Consider the following 24,511-nt stretch of genomic DNA (forward strand, 5'->3'; position numbering starts at 1 on the left):
GAGAGCATGTCACAACGCATGAAATTCATGAACCAGAAAGTATTCCTAACTATCTCTAAATACATCACGAAGGGAACGTTTCTTTTTAACATTTTGTCCCTATTTTTAGCAGGTACATCAAAACCTGACAACTTACCCTTGTCTGACATGATCCTACAACGTTATTTCTGCCTAGTCATGTGGCACTAACTCTGCCACTCTCAGTTCTTCCCATCCTGTCCCAGCTTGAAACCAACCCTGCACTGACTCCTTTGTGTCTAATCACACAGTCAGGGTGGAGTAGGCTTCTCAGATGATGGAAGTACCAATGAGACGCAATGGAAAATCTTTTGAATTACATATGTATCTTCAGACCTTGGTTTCTCTTTTGTTGATGAACAAAGAACCTCTAAAATACTAATGCTGTTTGGGACTTCATAACTTTTCCATGTTCAAAACCCATGCAAATAATTATGTATTAATAAAAAGGCAATTCCTGCACAAAATTTTAATCGAATATGTCCTCCTTCCCCTTCTCTCTCTACTGATGCATGCTCATCTTTCTAGCCTTTTCTGGGATGCTTTTAAAGAGTAAAGTTACAGAGCTCAAATGCTTAAAGTGTCATTTCTCCAAACGTACATGGTTAGTACTTGAGTTGGAAATGGCTATGCACTTAATTAGTCATAGAATATCTAACATCATATGATTTAGATAACAAATCACGACACACACACCAAATGATATAAAACACACTTAATTTGATTTCTCACAAAACACCTCCATTGTCCTTCCATAAATAGATTCTGTCAGGCAAAGTTTGAATGTTGCAAATACTCTATTCCAACAAGTTACTCTAAATGGCTCTGGTGTAAATAAGATAAGCCTCTGTACCATTAAGATCATAGCAAATTAGAGGATTTGAACATAAGGCTCTTTGCCTGAGCCTATTCCACTACACCACATGGATTTTCCCACTTCAGCAGGACACTGGCATTCCTACTACTAAAAACACTGAAACAAGACATTTCAAAAAATCTTCTAACCCCACCTCAGAAAACGGGAATCTGGTAGGTCTTTTCTAACTTTACTTCCTGTGACAGTACAATTAAAACCTGTAGGACAAATTACTTAATTACAAAAAAAAAAAAAAAATCCACTGAAAATAACATCCTTATTATAAAAGAGTAAAATAAACAAAGTATTACCTTGGCAGGTCCGTTCATCTGTGAGCAGTTTATAGCCTTTCTGGCAGCTGCACTCAAAGCTGCCAACTGTGTTTCGGCAGAAATGGTCACAGCCACCATTGTTTACCAAGCACTCATCAATGTCTGCAAAGAATGAAAGGGCAAAAATTTAGTTCATGGCAGCAATTCAGTAGTTCAGGGCAGGAGTCTACGAGTTTACTCGGATCCCCAAGGAGGCTGCTGTCCCTGTTAGGAATCAGGCTGGTCAGACGTATCCCTTCCCGGTTCTTTCTTGCGAGGCTTACAAAACACCTATGGGCTGAGTTGTTCTGGAGGCAGAGGTATTTCTCTGAGAACTGGAACTGCCACATGACCCAGGCTGCGGCACTTTGATGTTAAAGAACATTCAGGGAAGCTTCTTTTTGTAGATGTAGTGGTCTGCCTGACAGAAGACTTCTGCCTACGTAAGACATGAATCCCTTACCTTACACAGGAACTATCAAAACCCAAGGACACATGAAAAATTGAAATAACAACAAACATGAAGTAAAACATATTTGAATTCTGAAAAAATACTTCCATTATCCCTACATAAACAAATGTAGGGATGCATTTGTTCGGAATTAGCATTATATGCTAGTTTGTCCATTATGAACAGTGTCACTGAATACCCATTTTCATGTGTCTAACTTTTTTGATTTGGTATAATAGAAGAGCAACTGCCAGTGCATGTGAAATGTTACTGCTTTAGTTGTTCTGAAGGCAGAGCACCTATTGCCTTTATTTGAAAGTCATATATACGTACGAAGGATGGGATCAATGGCTCTTACTTTAAATAATGATTACGAAGTGCATTGATGAACTTGATAAGACGTCTGTTCTGAATTTCAGACTGGTGATTCTACTTCCTCCACCTTATCACTTCTTCCAAAGGTACTGAAGAACTGGAATGACCAGTCCCTTTTCCATCCCATAAAAGGTTGTGCAAGAAGTATATAATGGGTCACAGAACCTAACTTGAAATATAGGGCATCTTTCCATCCTCCCCCACTTAGAAAACCATGGATCCATGTTTATTTCAAAACGAAAAAAAGTACTTTTTTTTCAGGAGGAGAACAGTGCCAAAAACTAGCTCTTTTTAGGGATGCATAGAGTGAAGAAGTAATATGTCATAGAGCCTTGGCTGCCCACTTCTGGAAGTGAAAACAAGATCTTTCAGAAAACCAAGTGGAGAGTGATGTTTCCTATTGGAAACGCTCTTGCTATAACAGCTTTGAAACTTTGAGGTAACAGCTGGCCATTTAAAAAGCAAATCTTGCAAAATGCAAATCTAGGTGCCAAAAGAGCTAATATGTGGAGATGGAAATTTATTAAGGACAGCATGATGCTGGTGAATGTAGGATGCATTTAAAAAATGTTTGAATTTAGGATGACTTTTAGTGGATGTCATTCATTCATTTTTGAAAACATACGATTACTGACGTGGGAGAGTAGTATGGCTCTTACCACATTTCTGCATGTAAAATATAAACAGCAGCAAGAGGAGTGAGGAGGTAAATCTAGCAATTCTAATAGCTGAGAAGCAAATTCAGCCCTCTTTTCTAAATGGCGCTTTGCTGCACTGACATTGACAGAAATATGCTCGGGAGGGTATAGTACTCAAATAAGCAAGGACAACGTATATTGTTATAAAGGTTTGCTTATGAGTTGCATTTGCGGCAAAGAGAAAGCAAATTTGCTCTGAGACCCTCTGAACCAATACTACTGCTTATTACTTTTGTGTCTGGTTCTGCAGAGGAGTGGCTTTTGCATTCAGTCCTATTAAAAGCATGAGGGTAAAAAGACAGGTAGCAGCTGTGGTGGTATTACGTCCTGAGTGCTTTGCACAAAGCCAGCTCAAATCTTTACGTCTTGGGTAACAAAGTTCTCAAAGCGACCTGAAACCAGGAGTCGCATTTGTTGTCTGCGGTCCTCCAGTTTTGATGATTAGGCTAGCCAAGAACAGATAACCTTAGGCTCCCAACCTGATAAATTGGTAAAGAACACACCGAAGGTTGCTTTACATAATACCACAAGACTGGAGGCAGCAACCCATTTGGTTTCTGCTGTGATAACCAGCACAGGTCAAGATCAGCAGTGAAAACACAAGACTTGTTGGCTCAGTTCCTGCAGGCTGGCATTTCCCTTTGTAGAAGTGTTTCTTTCCAGCTCCAGTATGTGCAACTGGGACTGTGTTGCAGGTCTTACGACGGATTACCACAACAGTCCTATCCTTTTGCACAGCACAGGTGTACCCAACTATAGTTTAGTTTGCCCTGACAAAACTGTTGGAACAAACGCAATTGTGAATTAAAATTACTAATATATTATGCATCATAAACACACAGAGCAGTCATCCATCATGAAGAAGATCTCTTTTACCCATGATAAGAACAACATGACCTTTGGGCTGCTCTGCTGCCTGAGACTGCTTCAAGCAGAAATTACTTGCAGCCTGTCAAGCACCATTCTGAAGTAAGGATTGATGTTTTAAACGATGGCCCCTGGATTTCACATGTTAAATTCCAAATTCCAGTCTCACTAACTTTCTTTTCAGGGTCTCTGAAAACCATAAGGGACAAAAATGAAACCCTCCTGGCCTCAGAGGGTAGACTTGAAGCTGTTAATCATTGTAATTCCACTGACAATGCAGCGTATCAGTTTTACACCAGCAATTCTTTGGAATAATCCTGAACCAGGATCGGGGTAAAACCTGGGAGAGTCCACAGGAAAAGAAAGTATTTATTCATTTCTTCTAGCTGGAAAACATGACATGGCCTTTTGAAACCAGGACCATCAAAACAGAATAGAGGTCAAAACTGTTAGCCGCAAAAACATTCTAAATAACACAAACAGTGCCAATGTCTCTGCTTTCACTGTATTTCTTTCCACGGCCATAGCGAGACTGACAAGGCATGTAAAAATTATTTCACTCTATGGAGAGCAGTGCATTGCTGCATTTCACTTGAAAGAGAGCAGTATCCAACCGTATCATGTCTAACTGGTTCATAGAAACTGCACCAAGTCTATATCCCCATTATTTTTCTTTCCATAGCTATAAATAATTCATGTTATGAGCCATGTGAAAATAAATGATTCCACTGTGTGAGAAGGTGAGGCCCCATTTATCTTTAAACTGACTGGTACCCAACTTCGTCAAGTGCCTGCTGTGAACGTCACAGAGAGTATGTGTATCTGCCTATCATGTAGGGAAAGAAAACACAGTGGAAACCCATCATGATATCTCTGCAGCTTTGAAATTACTTAGTCAAATCTCCCCATACTATTATTGGGACTGTCTGTAGAGGAGTCATAAACCTGGTGTCTTCAAACATAGTTCTCAAGTGGCTCCTTTCCAACTCACGAGCAGGTTGCAGAAGAATGGCTCAAACTTTCCACAGTGCTCTGCTTCCTTGTATCCCCAGGGATGCAAAAGTATATGAAGAACTGTATTTCTTCACGCAGGGGGTGTATGTAAAATGCCCTGATGATCACTGTTCAGATAGTGTGCTGGTCATTTCAGACTAGGAGGTCTGATGGGCTTTCAGTGCATTAGCAATGAAATCCCCAACGATTTCTCTGAATGCAGTAAGTCAATATTGTTAAATGATACCTTGCTCATACAAGCTGCTGATCTGCTACAAATACCAACTGACGGGCCCAGCACAAATGGAAAATACAGACCAATGAAAAACCACAGAAGCATTAAAATTTACTCGTCAAAAATGTCAGGTGAAGGTATGGCATAACAGGCAACTAAGCACTCAAGCCTCCCATTAGCCCTGAAAATGGTTCATTCCCCTCCCCCCATGCCATTAAAACCAAACAAAAGCAAACATATGATTTGCACAAAGGTAGCCAAAACCTTCTTTAAAGTTGTAATATTTGGGGGAAAAAAAACCATCGTAAATATTAGTCTGGAGATGGAACTCAGCAACACCATCGCAAAAGTTGTAGGCCTGTCTGAACTCAGAAAGAAACCCTGGCTCATCTTGCTGTTCACAAATAGTGGAGAAGTTCCAGGCCAGCTTCTGTGACTCGCTGTCATCTCCATGTGCATTGTTAAATGTAAGTCCAGGCTTGCAGCAAATCCCATAAGCAAAGGCCTGGCATCAAGGCAGACACTGTGGCGAAGTCAAGCACGACTGCTCTCTGGATCTGCTTATGTGACCTTAGAACCTTGTGGCATTTGCTAGTACGTCACAGTTTTGGTACACAAATCCAAGTACTCTTTTAAAATGCCCTTTCTTTGTGGTTATTTCACAAAGCTCTCCATATTCTTTTGGACACTCAAAAGCTAATTTCAGAAGAATGGAAGGGGTAATAATTTTAGAAGAATGAAGGAGGAATAAATAAAATAAAATATTTCTGATATAAGTGATTGTCCTAAGTTTTCTGAGGATCTCAAAATATGAGAGAGGCAGTGGAACCAGCTTTAAATAAAACTTTCCAGCTTTAAATAAAGGAACACAAACTCAGATGGTTTGTGATAAGTTGCATAGCCACAATTTGACTAGACGAAACAAGCAGTCCATTATTTTTCTTTTCACATCCTTATGAAGATTAATGGGAATGACTGCTCCTGTTCCACTTGTACCATTTTAACTCTGCTCAGCATAATTCGTACTTGGAAGGACCTGGTTCTGATCACGGTGTGTGTGTGCATGCATGTATGCATGTGTGCATATAAACTCACAAAGATTTGCCTTGCTGCATACCAGTCAGAAAACAAATTAAAAAGTAGGGATTTTAGGCAACTTAGAATTTAACATTTCACATAAGCTGCTTAAAGGCAACTGAAAGGGTAATCAATCTGCAATCTTCACTTAGCTGTTGAACAATGATGGCTATGGAGATTTCCAAAGCCGCATCACAGGCGGAAGTGAGGCTTCTCCTTTCAATGGCTGGACAAATATTTGAACTGATTGTGTCTGTCTAATCCTTTGCAGTTTTAAAATGCTACCTAGCTCCAGGAAAATAATATACTCCCAGATCAACCTAAAACTATTACACAAGCTTCATACCCTTCTTGTTTTTATTAATGACAGCATGTTAGGATTAATAATGCTATTACCAGCATACAGTGGACATCGATATAGACACATTTACTGCAAAGCGGCATAGTCTGCTAGTTCTTCTTATTCCCCGCTTTCATAATTTTCCTTTGCTTTTCTTTCCTTCTCTTTTCTCATACTTCTACAAATCACCACTGTCCCCTAAACCTTATAACTATTGTTGCCTTGTTGACACAGGTATTAGTTCCCTGATGCATGCAGACCACAAAGTACTTTAGAAAGCAGCCACAAAACCTTTCAACCCCGTGTCAGAGGTGGGGAAATAGAGGCACGGACAAACAAACTAACGCATCCACACTTGAATGCAAGCCCAGCGCACAACCCAGCAGACCACCTTGCTGGGACAGCGTGTCAATCAGCGCAGGCTTGCACAAAACACAAGGTTGTTCTACATGTTGCTCTACATTACAAATATTATCAAAGCCACCAATGCTCAGATTGCAATTATTTTAATATTTGCCTGTCACTTTGCAACAAAACTTGAAATATATTGAGTAACTCAGGACTAATGTAAGCATGACCTATCAGGCTACGTTTGCAATGCTCTAAATAACACTTTCCACAGTGTCTTAAATAATGCATGCCAGGGATATTTTATTACGGTATAAGATAATTTCATATCCTCAGACTCACTGGATTCAGTGCCACTGTGAGAAAATCTAAATCGAAGTAGAACTTAGGTTCTGCTGTTCCCTCCAGAAAGCATCGAGCCAGCTGTTGTCTGGTAGTTTACAGGGAGTTAGAAGTCCTAGTTCCAGTTTTACAACGGGTTTATCTAGCAGTTTGGGCAAGTTGTAACACTCCTCTGCTGTACTTCATCCGTATAATGGGGTATTGGTAATTATCACTTGAAATTTTCAGGACCAATACTTTAAAATGGATTATTGTAATTGAACAAAGCATTATGAATCAAAGTCATTTCCTGTAAAATTTTTTTAGTCAAATTACAGTTGTTCTTAATTTGCAGTCTGGCCTTCTGAATGGTTTGATACATCAGCATGTTCCATGCTGGTAGTGTTTTGCCCTGGAATATTTCGTGAATATGTGCAGAACTGTACGGCCGTCTTTACTTTACGAAGTACGTGTGCTGTTCCGCCACTCTACCTGTGACTGCATAGTTCATTGCCTCTAACATGTCTGAGTGTTTCGGGGAGGAATAATTCTATTTATGCAGTGTCTTCTACTTGAGGATTTCAAAGGCCAGCATCTTAACAGCTTCATTATATTAAACCTACACAACATTTCTGCAGGAGAGATAAGTTTAATTAATTCTCCTTTAACAAATGTGAAACTGAGGCAGGTAGGGTAGTGTGTGACTTCCCTGCATCAGATAGCTACAAAATGAAATAAGGCATATATTACAGTACCTCTAATTTGAGTTTTGCACTTCAGCGACATCCTCATTTTCCCTCCCGCAGTGCTAATTAACTGTAATGTATGATAATCATTACTGAACTGAAGTTCCACTAAGTAGCAAATGAAGGTTCTCTGTTTAATTAGCTTTATGGCTAGGTTGTGGGGCAAGGCATTTTCCTAATTAACAGAATTAAAACTTGACTGGGCAAACAGGAATGAGTGTAATTAAAATTTCATCTCCCTCATCCTGAAAACAGGCTGCCCACAAAACAGAGCGCTTTGTGTAAATGCTCTTAGAGCATGGAAAGGTTGAGGCAGGTTTCAACACATTTCCCTCATGTCACTTTCTCCATTTTCACCTGTTATCTTTGCAATTTCACGAAGAAACCTGTCTTCCAACCCAGATGGTAATCTGTCACGCATGGATTTAGGTGTCAGCTATTCTCCTCCAGGACATATCCACTCTGACATTATCCACCAACCAATCAATAAGAGAGTCTGCCAGGCTGCCAAGAGATCAATCACCTTGTAAAACAAACATTACGTCCTATTATTTTCTTATTACAGTTAATTAGATTTATAAAGCACAAAAAGCTTCGAAAGTGAAAAACTTAGAAATGCTGTCAGAATAGTTTAGGCCCTGATTTCTCATTTGTGAAAGGGAAGGGATTTACTAAATCTAATGTGAAAAGAAAGGATTTTCATTTAAAATTTTTGCTGAACGCTGAATTCCTTTTCAAACTTAGAAACATGTTAGTGCAATGCTACGAACCCAAACAGTGCAAGCTGTCTTAGGCTGTGACACCAGAGTGGGAAGTGGACTGGAGACATAAAGAAACAGACTGATGGAGTCCTTTATTGTCTAGGCTGAGCTAAATGCAAAAACCAGCACCACCACCACCCAAGCCCTTGGAATCCCAGAAAATAAAGTTAATTTTCCTCCTACTGTAATATTTTACCCATCAAAATGCTTTTTCTAAAACACTGGAGAGGGAGAAATAAGTGCCCAGTAAAGACTCCCATCTGTATCTGAGGACAACAAATAACATCTCTCTGTTTTACAAAGCACGTGGCCAGTACAGTACATCAGACTCTGGGAAACTCGGATGGAACAATGACTGTGGAAGTACAGGCAGACCTGGAGGCTGTGCTTAAAATGGTGCTACAGAATTGTGCAAATACATTGGGCTGACTGCTTATCTACCTTAGTTACTCACACAGCCACTATGACCATAATAATTCTGTGCTTAATGTTTCTGCATTTTATGCAGGAGGAGCTGAGACAGAAGTTGCTGAAGGTTACACACAATGGCAACAGTAAAGGAGTTAGTTCAGTGTCTCTTAAGGTATAAATCAGACAAAACTGGGGGGTTGACATCCCTGGGCATCTTCTCTGTACTAGGTCTCACTAAAAAACAAGGCCTTGCTCTTACAGTATTCAATTTTTCCATGTAATCTCAATGAAGAGCACAGGGGCAAGTAAGCAAGCTGTGCACTATTGGACCAAGAAACAAGAATCCCTAGACTTGGCATATTATTAACTCAATTTACCTTTACTCATAGTTGTTTTCATTTTCCCCCTTGGAATTGCTATCTGCTCAGGAAAGTTGTGTGCTTGTTTCCAAGAGTCTCAGTTTGCTTCTAAAAATTGTGTTGATTTTATCAAACAAAATTTAAAAATAAAACTGGTATTAGGACAGCTGAAGATACTGATGCTCTCTCTAAAATCCCATTCAAACGATGCTAGCTTTCCTATGATAAAGCTACTCCTGCTGAAAAGGACAGCTGAATGCAATTAGCCTATGATAATTCAAATGCCTTGTAGCTGATAATGAATCAAAGAATATTGGCTGGTGACCAAAAATTAACCCTCCAAAACTTCTCGAAGACATTACTTCAGCCAACCAGGGATCAGTTCTGTACCAGGGAAGACAAATACTTCACTGAGAGTAGGATCGAGCCATATAAAAAACAAGCTGTATTTTATGGTGAAAAAAGCAATAATAAAAGAAAAAAATACTGTAAGTTTTGAATGTTGGTAGCTATGATTATGTGAGTAGTCAACTCCCAAATTACAGAAAGCACAGCACACTTTTACATAATAAACTGTGGTTACTGATCCTCAGGGAGCTTTACATTGTTGAATAAATGCAAGGTCTTTTCAACAACTGAAATGCAAAATATGACCCTCCCAAGCATTAATTTAAAGGATTTGGCATTTTCAAAAGGGAGGTTCACAAAGACAAATAACAACTGCAAGTTTCCAGGGAACAGGGATATTGCCTAGTCATGAAAAAAACCCTAACTTAGTACACATGAATTTATTTTGTGGGGATAGATGGAACCCTTGGGAGGGAACGAAACTCAATGAGTTACATGGCAGCTGACCCAAGTCTGCAATTTTTTAATGGAAGATAATCTGTTATATTATATTTGTCTGTCATTAACAAGTCTACAGCAGACAAATGAATTTGTATGTCTTTAACGTAAAAAAAAAAGGCAATCCCCCCCCAAATAGGGAAGGGGCAGTGAAAGCTTCACACACATTCTGGAGTAGATAAATTTGCAGCAACAGTTAGAAGGCAGATGGTATCCACAGTTTTATTTCTTGGATTCCGCTCTCCACTCTCCTTTTTTTTTGTCTTCCATTCCATTTTCTTCTTTCTGACAAATCTCACCTGTGTTGGTACCGAAAATTTGCATTTCTTCTCATTTTATTAAATCCCATGGGCTTATCATTCCATTTTTCCTCACTGTGGCCTGGAATTTCAATTCTCTCTTAGAAAGTCTGGATCAAATTATGTCTATATGTCTAAAATTCACTGTGCTGATGCCCAGTCCACATACATACCCATCAGTCAGTGTCCAACTGCTCACTTTTCTGATCCCCTCCCTACGCTTCTGACCACTTGCAGCCACCCACCACCAAGAGTCTTCTGTCTTTTCCTCCCCCAAATCCCACACGTTTTCTGCTGGTGACCAGCATCTTTGTGTCTCTGGAACATCTCCTCCACCACCTACGGTTTTACCACCAACTCTGCTGACCCCTCCCCTCTCTCTGTGCCTCCCTCTGCCCCTCACTCAGATGTTCTGTCACGTTACCACGTGCCGCATTTCCCTCTGCACCAACAGTCAACTGCCTCTTTTCTTTAAACAAGTGGGGAAAAAATTAGAATCCTAATTCTGAGTCACCTCCCAGTCTTATCAAGACTTGAAGCAGTTGTTTCCAGGGCAGCAGCGCTGGGCCAGATGACTGTGGCCCCCTCACTGGACATGGCACAGAGCTTTCTACTGAGCTGCTGCAGCTGCCTGCCAGATGCTGTTACCATTTTCCTCACACTGGGTTGATCTTATTTGTTCTTTGTCTTGAGACTGGATAACATCGATGTAATCATAAAATGTGGCATCAGCAATAAGGCTATCATAGACAGGCTTTAATGTTTGCTTCTTTAATCCACATTTAGGTAGCTACTTTGAAAATGTTTTTGTAGCTACCTAAGAGCTTGTGCTCTGGTCTGATTTCCTAGTCTTATCCATCTCTTCTAAAACAAGCAGCTCTTTTGATAAACTGAACTTGACCATTGCTCCTCCATCAGTTACTCAGTCTTCCCTCTCTCAGTCCTGATCTTTATGAGGTTTTTTTTGGACACAGATGGTCTTGCATCTTGCTCAAGTCCTACCAAAACAAAAAATAACCTCAAAACTGCCTCTGTTATTTAATATTCCCTTTTGGCTTTAGTCTTCCATTTGTCACTCCTATCAAATACATTTAGAAAATTTCCTTTGCATCTTCTTTCAGCAACTACAAGTCTACCTGTTACCTCTGCAGCATAGTCCATGCATATGGCTGATTCATATGCCACAGAATTCCCTGTAGAAGCATTTACTGGGTTGCACTATAACACAATCTTCTCGGTACTTTCCGAAAGAGGTTACAATGTGTGTTCTCAGAAACTCTTGCCAGTACTCAAGCACTGAACAGAACCACTGTTTTCATGACAGAAGTCCTCATTTTCCTCTCATTTGATGTTGTTTTTGTTACTTTTTTCTTTGGTTAGGCAGCTGCATCTATTGTTTCATAGTCCTATATCACCCACAGCCTGCCTTTGGTCACCTCTATGACACAAATGCCTCTATTTTCTTAATTATATGGGTTTTGTCAGAAGAAGAGGAGTGTTAGGAAGGGGAAGAGACAGGGAGATCCTTTGCTGCTGCTGCAACATGTACCCAGAAAACCTGTTGGTTTCCACAAGCCACTTGAGCAGTTTGAGATTCACACAAACCTGCCTTCACCAAGAAGCTATCTGCTTGCTTCCTGAAAAGGGCATGTGATCTCATGATGCTTTAAGTATGCAAAAGCACTGGAAAATGGTCAGAACTTGTTTGTCAGAAGGCATTTTAAAGAAAATTCAGCTATTTTAATTGGACATTTAATCTGTGCATCACATATATAGAAAATGACTAGTTTTGTTCCTCCTAAAAGCAATAGTTTAGTTACTGGAGAATCCACATTTTCATTACCATCATTCTTCACATCAGTCTCATGTTCATGAATTTATTTAGGGGCTAACTTCTCTTGCAAGGCAAAGAAGGTCCTCTGTCCATTCTCCATTCTGTGTCATACAGTCTACGCATGCACACATATGAGATTTCTGTATCTAATTTTTTTTCTTGTTTTTAGGATAGAAGATGGACCTCAGCCACAAGATTTGTATTTGCCTTGTGTTCAGCATGGAGACAGCAAAAGTATTTTTTGTTTTGATTCATGGCTGTAGTGGCTTGTGATCATATCTCATCTCTTCTATTTTCTGATAGCTCTTTGCTTACATGTACAGAGAAGCAGACTCCAATGGTGTTTATATTTGAACATGCACTTACTTCTAGTTACAAACACTGGCAAATTGTTACAGCTTGAAAGCAGAGTCATGCAAGGGGTCTGATGGAAGTAGAGTTGCTGTATAATGAATTATGAAACCTAGATCTTGATTTGACTATTGGGAAGTTTACTCTTGGTTTAAGTTGATGAGAAGCAGGGAGAAAGTCATCAGGGAGAAAGAATGGCTCAGAATAAACCACTTCAGTAAACACTTAAAGGTTGTTACAAGACAACACATACTTTAATAACTAACTTCTAAAATTCTGCCCCCTGACTCCAGACAGCTTGTGAACTGGCTTTGACAGACAGGCTATTGACTGCTGTTGATAAAAATCAAGGAAGTCTGATTCCTCTGGAGCAGGACGTTTTTCTGAGCGAGTGACACAGAAGGTAGAAGGAAACCAGAGAGGAACTGGAATTTTGTGCTGCATTGACTTTCACATGTGAGTGGAGAACACGGGCCTCTTTGCACCACTGTATTAACATCCACTTTTTTCTTATATTTTGTTTCTATCGTTGAGATGAAAAAGAGCTACTTTATTCCTCACTGGTCAGACTCTGCAGGGAAGTGGAATGGGTAACCCAGTTCAGATGTATTTTCAAGGCAAGTAAAGTGGATACCCTACAGGCTGGGATTAGACTATTTGCATGTGCTTATGAGCATGTTATTGCGATAGGATATGAGTTCAGAGGGTGTCAGCTGTTCCACGTTATTTCCCAATGCATATACCTTTAAGCTTGTGCAAACAGGAGGTAGCTTAGCCGTATGATGTAAAACCTCTAACCCCATCAGGAATTACCAAGGCTGATGTGCTTATTTTTCCTTGGGGTCACCTATTCTTCTGACCATATTCTAAAAAATGGGACAGTGTGGGATTCCTGAGAGAAGTAAAAGGCACAAGGTCCAAAATCAAAGTTGATGACCACTGAGAGCTGATGCATAGAAGAGAGGACAGACATTCTAATTCGGTATCCATGGCAGGGGCAATATTGGCTTTGGGGATCAAAGGAAGAGTCACAAAAGGTGCAGTCTCTATGAAGGCCTGAGGATGACAACCTCTATTTTAAAAATGAAATAGTAATTTTCAATGCCTTTTTTTCTGAGGTTCTTGACTTGAAATCCCACAAGCATTCAATTTTCTGAAATGTCTGAGGAATATTCCCCTAAAAAGCCTGAAGTGTATCTGGCTGATCATCTAAAAACCTTGTATCACTTGCCACTCTCAGGAATCATGGTTAAATGTTCTACCTGCTTGGGTCAGCTTCTTCATAGAGGGTCTAAGCCCTCAGCGTATCTCAATCTGTTTCCATTTGCAAAGTTTTGCATTTTTTTCCAGTGGAGATACCAAAATAGTAAATTAAAGCCTACTAAGAGTAATCCTGTCTTTCCCTTAGTTACTTTTGACAGACTCTAAGAAACATGCATACTATTGCTCTGGGATATCCCAGAGCAATCCAACCCAGATAGCTTTATTTATGCACAGCAAGCAAAGAAAAGCTTCTCTCACTAGTTGTTCACTGTACCTTTGACTGAGAATAAGGCTAAGGGACCATTTTCCATATGCTACTTTCCAAACCAAGCTATGAATATAAGGCACCGTATCAGCAGAATGTTAACAAAATTTAATGTGCTGTACACCAAATTACTCTAGCATCAAGCAGCAATGGTACGAACCAGTATTAAAAGCAAGAGTACAACTGCTCTATTAACTATATAAATTATTTTAAAGATATGCCACAGAAGTAAATGGCCATTTCAGGTGCTTCAATTACCAAAGGAAATGTGACCAGAAGAAGAGGGAATAAGACAAGCAGGTTTCTGCCCTTTCTGGCTTTGCCAGATGTCCTCTTTAAAAAACCCACTGCTGCTTGTAATCTTGTGACTGACATTTATGCTGACATTTGCTGGTACTGCAGCACTTCGACTGCAGCGGGGGTGATGACTGCCAGCAACTTACTTCATTTAAGTTTACTCTTTCACCCCATTTGCATGTATGTTTTTTGCCTTTTTTTGAGAGAGCACTGGAAAATGCTAATGGCTCGTTGTGGCTAATGGCTCATAAAGCTTATGTTCCTCAAAAACCGCATGTGTCTAATGTGGAGGAAGCTAAACTGATCTCTTCACATGTCTTCAAAAAATTGTCATGTTGCTAGAGAAAGGTGAGCTGGAAAAAGCTCTTTTTATATGTCCCAGGACCTGCTCTGGGTGCCAATACAATACCTATTGACACTAACGCCATGTAATGTGGAGCAGGCACCAATATCCCTTTCACTGTGTGGAGTACGACAGATATGACACTAAAGGATACTGCTAATGGGAGATGCACAGAAAGTAGCCTGCTGATCTCAAGTAGGACTAGTCAGGCAGCTATGAAAAGATTTGCCTCTATAAGCAACCTCTAGAAATTTAAACTCTTGAGGAGACCATTTAAATTCCTTTTAATTTACAATGCTGATGTATGTGAATGAATTCAACAGGGAACATAATTCCAGCTTTATACGACGGTATCTTGGTGATTCTAATGCAAGACGTTCCTCAAAGTTATGCAGAAGTTAAATACCTAAATTCTGTGGCTGTGCAGCTTCAAATGGAAGTTATACCCTTCAGCAGGGAATTTAGGCTACCTTTCAGCATGCTATTTTAGTGATGTCTTCTTTAATGCTTCTTATGCATTTATGAAAAAGTCATGTATACCTTTGGTAAAACGATGGTCTCACTTAAACAGAAACCTAAGAATTTTCTGTGGCAATCTAACCGAGGAAGACTTTCTCTATTTGGGTGACTACTTTCAAGGAGGTCTCTTTATAGCTAGGGAAGAAAACTAGAACAGTGCCCAAACCAAAAAATAAAAAAAGTTCATTCACATGAATTCATTTGTGCCTGTCTTGCACTTGCCTCTTAGGTGAGACAAATTTTAGTTCAGAAGACCTACTCCAAACCTACAGACTTGGATCTAAAGTCACTGAGACATTTATATGATGTGAAAAGTGTGGTCATATGTGCCACTTAAGTTCTATCTGCCTTGATGTAAACTTGACTGATGCATATATTTTACAGAGGTTATCTTGCACAGGGATACATTTTACTGTCAAACTTTTACTGGTGTGTAAAAAAAATGTCAGGTTGAGTCAGGGATATTAACTAAATAAAACCTGAGTTCATCATAGGTAATTACTCTTACTGCAAAAACTTCCCCATTTAGGCAATCAGTGAAAAAAATATACTACTCTGAAATTTATCCAATCAATCACAGTCAAACAAAGAGGTAGTATCATAACCCAAGCAAGCCAACAGTTGATGTACCAGATTAACAATTGCATCTTACTAATAATAAACAATAAAAATAACCTGCAACTCCTTCTGTTTTTCCTTTCTAAAAAAAGAGGAAACGTTTTCAGTTTCATATTAACTGATCGGGACTGACAAGATGCAATTCTAAAAGTTTTAGTCAATTTAATCCAATTTAGAGAAAAAACCTAAAACAAATTTTAAGTAATTTTGACTAATGGAATGATGGAGGAAATCATAACTGTTCACAGATATTCTGTAGCCAGGAAATGAAGCCAAATTGGCCAGCTAAGCTGTTCATTGTGAGCTTTTCACTTAGTGTTAGTGTGTTCTGAATGAAAAGAGAGGAAAGCCTTCAACATCTGAGACATATTCTTGTACCAAACTGATGTCAAGCATTACTTTTAAACATTTAATTTAATGAAACCTTTCAGTTCATGTTTAACAGAACATGACATATTTTGCTTCATTGAAACTCATTCTGTAACAAACTCTTTCCTCACAGAAACAATTCCATTTTCAAAATTTAATTCACTTTCAGGGTTTCATTTTTTTGTATCCAGAAACAATTTAAAATGCATTTTCCTGCTGTAATAGGCTGCAATTAAGAAAGATAAAAAAGAGCAATTACTATGTCAACCTAACAAAGCCAATGCAAAAATTCCCTTGTATTTCAATAAACTTTGCTTCGGTCCTTTGACTGAAATTGTTCATTAGTTTCTATGCTCCTGCTCTTCTTTTCTAGATTGCTTAATGATAAGGAAGGTTAGAGAGTTGAGTTAGTGGACAAACCATTCAATGCTAAGGCATTTCTGATGCTCCCTCTGCAGCACAGTCGAGTATTTAAGCATGTAAGTGCCACATTTCTTCGCTGCATCTGAATGCAAAAGGATGGGGGCCTGTGGCAAGGAGGTAGAGGGCGCACCGCATTGCTGGGTAACCATGACAATGAGACAGCAGGAAGAAGAAATGTTTGCCTAAACAGCATCCAGTCACATAACCCCAGCGTAACACTGCTCTAGTTAAACAATATGCCAGAGGGCTAAGAAGGGCTTACTTAGTGGTGCACAGTAAATAACATGCCCCATCTCCAGGTGGAGACATGCAGGGACCTTTCTGTCTCCTAAATGCATGCCCATGAGATCACCTGGGCTTGCCAAAGATCTATTTGTGCACATGAATTAATACTGCTGTATTTAGCCACAGCTGGTGGCAGATTATCAGTGTAACGTCATATTGCTACTAAAACCACTGGCATTCTAGGCCATCTGAGTATCTACCTCCCCAAAATCCCACTGTCAAGCTTACCTATGAAAATGATGCAAAACAGAAAGTTAGCTAAACAAAATAATACACATCTTGCTATTACAAAACATCTGTGGGGCACTGCAAAGTTAGGTGGCACTTTATAGATGTTTACGGAAAAGCCATATTTGAGATGTGGCTTTTGCTCCATAACCCTCAGAAATCCACTTAGCTTCTCTTCTCCTGCATAAAAATTGTATTTGCTCTGCCATTTGACTGTAGGAGTTCAGCAAATGCTGCACCCTGCACATTTCCTCTATGTCTATGCGCACGGTGCTGGGAAGCTGCATTATTCTGGGGCACAAGAGTGCCTCGGGGGCACAGTTTCTTTGTTAAATCCCAGAGGCAGAGACGGAGCACATCAGACGCACGGTCCTACATTTTACACCATGCCAGAAGCCTGTGGCCCTTCCTCTTGCTCTAATTCACTTCTTAAGAGAACCCACAAAGCAAGCCCCTGTCTCTCTCAGATGTCTTTTGCAGTCATTCCCAGTCCTTCTCTACTGTAAGTCCTGGAAGAAGAATGCTCCCTTGCTCAGCTTGTCTTCCATCCTTCTGCAGCTGCCCTCAGGCAGACGAGCCCTTTATCGTTTGATCCAGTTTGGCAGCTGGATTTAAACAATCTTCAGAAATCTGTGCTAAATCTAATCTAGTCTGACTTCACTCCTCCTGAACCCCAGAAGTTTTTTGCAAATGAGCCTCCTGCTTTATCAGCTACATAAGTTTTATTTAATATAATTAAAATGCTGAACTGGTGAATCTTCTCACTGAGGGGAGATTACGGCTGGATGCATGAAAAGGGTACTCAGCAGGACGGACGCACAGAAACCAACAAGCAAGGGAGCTAGGGACCACATCACCCCTGATATGCACAATACAGGGGATATTAAAAAGTGGGTAGGAGGCAATGAGCAATAAGCATCCGAGGCCACTATGTCTTTTAATCCTCTGGCTCCCTTTCTGTCTGCATTAGCTGACTTCTGCGGGATGACTTGGTAGGCATTTAAGGAAATGAACTGCACTGTTTTGTCATGTGTAGCAAAATAATTGACAGCATCAAATGAACTCAGCATCAAGCTGGGATCACCCAGTTACAATGGTAGGAGAAATTAAATAGCATTAATTAGAGTGAGAATATAGAACTCTTTCTGCCTGGGATGTGCCTCTTCTCTTAGCTGACAAAAGCCTCCATGGTTTGGCTTATTAAGAGCTGAGTTGATAAGAAAGCTGAAGGGAAAAGAGGAGCATTCTCCATTGTGTGCCAACCCAGCTGAGGGAAGACTTGAGTTTGAGACTGACTTTTAAAGAACAGCAAAAGGTTAATGAATTTTTACCCCAGCCACCATTAATACATCCGAAGGTACCTCTAACTAGACCACAGACAGCCCTTTTGCTCTTATTTCACTGAGATCAGGTAAATATTATACGTAAGGGAGAAAGAATCAGAGAGAAAAAAGATTTTTTTGGTTTCCAGAAACCCAAACAATCTCCTGCTACAGTAGTCTTCCTACGGGCTATGCAGCTACCTGTACATGTTCCGTGTTAAAACTTTATCCATAACACTTTTTTCCCCTATTTTATTGACATTTGATATAAACCAGACTGCACTCTGCATTAACAAAAGGAGCGTGATTCTTTGAGCTACAATGAACTCTCATTCCCCACTGAGCCTGTGAAAGAGGTTGACAGGCAAAACTGCCGAAGGTAGGTCCCTTGTATTCCTTGGAAATTGCTTTCCTGCACCCTCCATTCTCTGATACATTGGGAAAGGGCCAGGAGAAATACCAGAGTTTCAGTCCCGACTCAGTTCTGTACTCTGTGATCTGAATCTATCCCAGCTTTTATGATACAACTACAGAATATGAAATACGATAATGCAAACAAAGTGTAGAACAATTAGTTACATTTAATAGGGTTTATTTGCCATCTTTTGGTAAATAAAGCATGTTTGCATAAAGCATGTTTGTATATACTCTTTCTTAAAAAATTGCCTTTCCTTTTGTATGTATACTTGCCTTTTTTCTGTACTAAACAGTTAATGACATTCCAAACTACTAAACAAAAACCTGTGAACGTTTTGGACAGTAAACTCTTTTTCCCATTACATGTCTACAAAATGCTTAAAACAGACTAGTCCTGTTTTCTGAACAGAACCATCTAGGAATTTTTGTTATCTAGAAAAATAATATTTTTATTTATTTCTTTAATTTAAAAATAAAAATGTTCTTTAATTTACCTGATTCCCTTGTAAAAAATAAGGAAGAAAAGTGGCAATAGATTTCCATAAAATACCAGTATGGTAAAAGCGCACTATTGAGGAAATCACCTGCAAGTGAGCTAGAATTACAGATTAATAAATTACACAATGTCCACCTCAGAGCACTCAAAGTTCAGATGTTTCTTATTTAAGCCTCTTGAATCTAAGCAACTACATAATTTCAAATAGTAGCTGCACTATGTAAAATGTCTTAGGGAGGAAGATGCCAAAATGGACTGAAAACTTGTAGACTTTCCAATAAAGACATGCTTTTTGGTCAACATTATTTGCTAAATTCAACCTAAACACATTAATCATTTTGCTCAACCCACAATTGCATTTTTCGGTTAATATATTAATTATCCCTCCAACTTCTCTCAGCTTTTCTTACATGCCCTGACTCTCTACTTTCCTTTAATAAATTATGGCATATCTTTCTCCCATATTTAGAAATATAACCTCTCTTAAATTGATGCTTCTATGAAAAACCTCACTTGGAGATGCTGTGACACTTGATGGACTTGAAAACTCTGCCCAAGAAAGGATGTGACAGCTGCATGATCCCTGAAGACGCTTGAAAGGGCATCCAAGAGATAATCCATTGCTCATACCACACAGAAGTACTGCTACAGCTAGAGGGAACAATGAACTGTATATATGAGAAATTGTGGGCCAGTCAAATCAAGGAGAGTAAAGAGAAAAAAAATCAAAGGAGAAAACTTGAGCTGATCACTCTTTTCTTTTGTTTCCTACAGAACTCAGAGGAAGAAATACGTGCACACTGAATTTCCCCACCCCAGCCTTTTCCAGGCTTTACCTATAAGAAAGAGGAGCCGAGAAGGCATCAATGTCACTCCACCAAAATGCTCACTTTTGCACTCAGAAGATGTTAATCTTAGAGAGCAGTCTTGACTAAGGGCTGCCTGCGAAAGCTACGGAATAAGCTTCACTGGTCAGTTTAAGTGCAAGATCCTTTGTGCACAAATTTAAATGGGAAGTTACTTTAGCTTCAGGGAAGCAGAATCTAGCCCAGAAATCTCACAGTGCAATACGTTAATAAATATTATTCATTACAGTTAAATTAAATGCAAAACATATATTTTACCATTTTATGATGAAGAGTATTGCATAAAATGTCAATAAAGGTTAAAAAGAAATGGCCTGGTTGGTTTGTTAAACCATGTGAGTTAATTTCCAGTTGCTGCTTATTTTAAGAACATAAGAAAGAATCTGCAGCATCATGAAAATACATATTCTGTTTCTTATATTTTCTTCTCGTAAAAAAGGGGAAAAGAAAAAAAATGTGAAAGACCTTAGAGCTAGGGTATTTGGTTTGAGGATCAGTTGAATATTTCTTTTTGTCTGGAGCGCTAATTATAGACTTGATTATTATATAAATATTGTTTCATATTAGTTCTGTGGTCAAACTTCTAAATTTAGAATTAATCTTTTTTTTCATGATGCAGTTTCAATAATAAACATTATGATCAAGTCTAGGTGTATGTTACAGTATTAAAATGCCTCCTTTTTAAGCACTCGGTGGAATCACTGTTACTGCTCTGCTATGGCTTAGCTAGTCTGCCTGTAAAAATGAAGATTTATTTTTATGCGGCTTGAACTAAAACGACTAATTTTTGATGTGTGCTCACCTTTAACTATTAACATTGTGTGCAATGGCAGTTTAAATGTTTTATTTTCAAATAAACAGGCAAATGGACTGTTATTTCTATAAATACTAACAGGATCATGCCCAAGCACTGGGATTTTTCAGCCTGGAGCAAGAGGAAACCACACATTTTCTGTTTATTTTTGTGGGTTTTACTATTTTAAGTAACGTCAAGCCCTGGACTGAAGATATTCTGACATTTCTGGTTACTTTGAAGGAAAAAAGTCCCAATAGTTTCTTAGCAAGTTAGGTCAACTTATGCTAAGTCACTGAGTCATAAAAAAGTATTCTCTGTGGCAACAATATATGCGATGTCCTCCTGGATGTCCATCACCAAGTATCTTGCAATGGAGCTCAAAAGAAATACATAGGAAGATGGGAAAATGGCTGGTGGAGGGCCTGGTCCTACTAACATGTACCCAAATCTACTCACGAGCATAGTGCTATTAAGTGTGATTCTGCAGGGATATTTGAGAACTGTCCCTGTCTCCTTAACTGGGAACAGATGTTGACAGTCATATCAGATGCTCTTTCTGTTCTCTCTTCCCCTGACCTCAGTTTTAACACAGTCACGAAGGACAAAATGCCAAGGTTCTTGTGCTGCCTTTGGAACAGTAAAATCTGAGCATCAGCTGTATGGTTTAGACTTGTGCACTAGTAAATGTTGTTTTGGTTTTCCTTTGTAGCTGGCTACTTATGTTTTGAAGGGGCAGAAATGGACAATTGTCTGGGTTTTGTTGAGCAATACCTCTGCATCTTTTGCTTGGCTTCACTTAGTAATAACCAGTTGATTATCTGCAGGTAACAAAGTACTGGTTGAGAATTTTAACTCGCTTTTTGAACAGACAAATTCAGACACCATTAGATGACTCAAGTTTTACAAGGATATCAACTGCATCCTTTGAAACTGAAGGCTTTTTGCAGCCCAGAGTTGCTCCTCTGAATCTCTGGTCAGTTTGAAACAGTTTGACCTCTGTATCTCATTTCTTTTCAGTAATAAAACCCTCTAATAAATAGAGAGAAAAATGATTGAAATAGGTAAATACAGAAAAATTAGGGAAGGAGATAGCTAATGAACTCAATTGCAATCACTATGCCAGTATTGCCTTAACTTAAAAGTATTGATTAAATAACTGAATATTTACATCTTGTACTGGCACTGCTGAAGGCAAATGATGCATTGCAAAGCAAACAGAAGCTGACCTTTGCACGTTTTCCCATCAGGCTGCAGGGTAAATCCAACCGGGCAACTGCATCGTACCCCTGTCGCGGTATCCTTGCAAGTCCGATCACAGCCTCCATTATTGACAGCACATGTTTCTGCAGAATGAAAGAGAAAGAGAGAGAGAGAGAGGGAGAAAGGGAGTGTAATGAAATGTTCTGGGGGAGGGGAGAGGCACCGACTCTTTGGGGCAATATTACAACATTATGAAAGCAATCTAAGTTTAAGCAAGCCAACTGAAGCAAGCTCTCAAGGTCATCAGGGCCCACGTACTGGTTTTGACTGGTAAATCATTTCCACAAGTTGTGATTTCTTTCTCCCCCCCCGAACTCGTGTTTTTATTTATTATATTTAATTAGTGCTTTTGAACTGTCTTAGACAATAGGATGGGTTATTACATATGAAACAAGTTTAAAAAGAAAAAAAAAGTGATTGCCTTTAAAAGCAGAACCAAACATTCAGTCTGTTTCCTATCAGTCAATGTCTAGCCGAGGCTTTTTAAGGTTCATTTTTTAAAATAATGTTGTAGGCATAATGAACTTTAAAAAGCAGTAGAAAGCAAAGCAGAGTGCTAGACCTGGAACTGAGAATTTAAAATCCTTAGTTAAGAAAGAGTTAATGGAAAGTGAACTACATATATCACTTTGACAAGAATCTACATGCCCAATCTGTTCTTACTGAACTACAAGCAAAAGGCATCTGGGTTTTGTCCACTTAAAGCTTTTTGCAAATTGAAAGGAGTTTGGAGTGGGTGGGAGGGCATAATTGAGGTCACTGAACCCATTCCAAGCTGTGTCATTGAAATTTCCCAGTGCTTGTAGTATGTAGAAGGGTGGCTGGGCAAACACAGGCAAGAGAAAGCTGCAATACTTCTGAGCTTTTACAACAGCGGGCAATGACTATTAGGTACCACTACATTAAAAAAAATCTTCAACTTCATTACAGAAAAAGCAAAAACCCCTCCCTCATTGCCATTATTTTCTGTTACTCGTGTGTGCACATGCGCACACCGCACACATACATACGCACACATACTCACACACACATCCATAAAATAGATAAAAGGCAAGTGAAATGATTAACTTTGCTTTGATCGAGAGAATAGAGTGGATGTAAGGATGCCAATTTAGCACGTCAGTTTGAACTGTGCATTTATCTCAAAAGTATTTACTTCAGAGAGCAAGTCCTTTTAATAGTATCTTTTTCAGTTGCTCTGGCTTTGATTAAATTAAAATACCCCCCTGCCCCCCAAGACTGCCATTATTCTACTCAGCTCACCTCATTCTGGCTTTCCCTAAAGAGGCTTTGTCATTACCTACTCAGATTTACAGACTCCTCTTGCTGAATATTCACAGTCTGTGTCACAATTGTACCCTGTGGACAGGGTCTGACAATAAGCTATAGGAAATGCTAATCAGGAATTGCCATAGAACAGTACATTGATCAAAAATTATTTACACAGAACAGAAAAGGCTTTATCTTTCAATTGACTAGTATGAAAAGATTTTTATTTTAAAGTAGCCTCTGCTAATGCCCTCAAGGTGAACTTAGACTGGCCCTTTAGAGGGACTTCACTGCTTCAAAATAAGAGAAAAAAATGTAACTGGTTTTTTTTTTCCTTTTGCACTGGCACAGACCTCTACATCAGTTGTGGAATAAGCTGCTGGCACTTGGGAACAAACTGAAAGCAAGGGGTTTGGGCACACATGCACTAACAGCATGGGACAGAACTCTGCCGTCCCTATACATTCACACATGCTCTACTAGACAGATTTTAAAATTTTTATGCCATGTGTGCTATGTAATAACATCATGTAAAAAAAGCAATCAGTATATGAATGGATTTGCATATAACTGCCAGCAAGCACTGCTAACAAATGGATTGACATGTTTTCTGGAACAGCTTTCTGAAAACGGAGCTGAGTCTGCAACTCCTTATTTTCAGGCAGAGTTCTTGCTCACCTTAGGTACCATTTGCAGGACCTGAACCTAACTGTTTAAGTAATATAGTTCTGATTTTCATTTACTCCCCTGGGAAGGACTATTTTATAGACTTAGAGGCTGACACTGCTGCTTGAAGAATTCTTCTGTAAATGACAATGCTGGCATTTCCATTCGTATGTGAATGTGTGTGTCTGTCCTCATACGGCAACATATGAAATGATTTTATGTTTCAGAGAAAGGAAAAAGTTTCAGGTAATTTAAACCTTTTTACTGGGGTACAGTTTAATGGTAGGATGATTTGCCAGGAGTAAAGAGTTA

The 24,511-nt window shown here is 39.2% G+C and overlaps 1 protein-coding gene across 7 annotated transcripts in view; it reads right to left on the bottom strand.

Annotated features, from left to right (window-relative positions):
- Window positions 1-24,511, bottom strand: part of SCUBE1 (signal peptide, CUB domain and EGF like domain containing 1) — a 227,516-nt gene that overhangs the window by 56,174 nt on the left and 146,831 nt on the right. For all 7 annotated transcript variants that reach the window (XM_087766557.1, XM_087766556.1, XM_087766555.1 and 4 more), the window contains 2 exons: window positions 22,231-22,347; window positions 1,186-1,308 (listed from right to left, as the gene is read on the bottom strand). In XM_087766557.1, coding sequence (XP_087622683.1) covers window positions 1,186-1,308; window positions 22,231-22,347 — 240 coding nt within the window. The remainder of the gene's footprint in view (window positions 1-1,185; window positions 1,309-22,230; window positions 22,348-24,511) is intronic.

This window comes from Nipponia nippon, unplaced genomic scaffold (genome assembly GCF_047370975.1).
Source record: "Nipponia nippon isolate SJK-2023a ecotype South Korea unplaced genomic scaffold, ASM4737097v1 scaffold_3, whole genome shotgun sequence".
In the NCBI taxonomy this organism is placed as follows: domain Eukaryota; kingdom Metazoa; phylum Chordata; class Aves; order Pelecaniformes; family Threskiornithidae; genus Nipponia; species Nipponia nippon.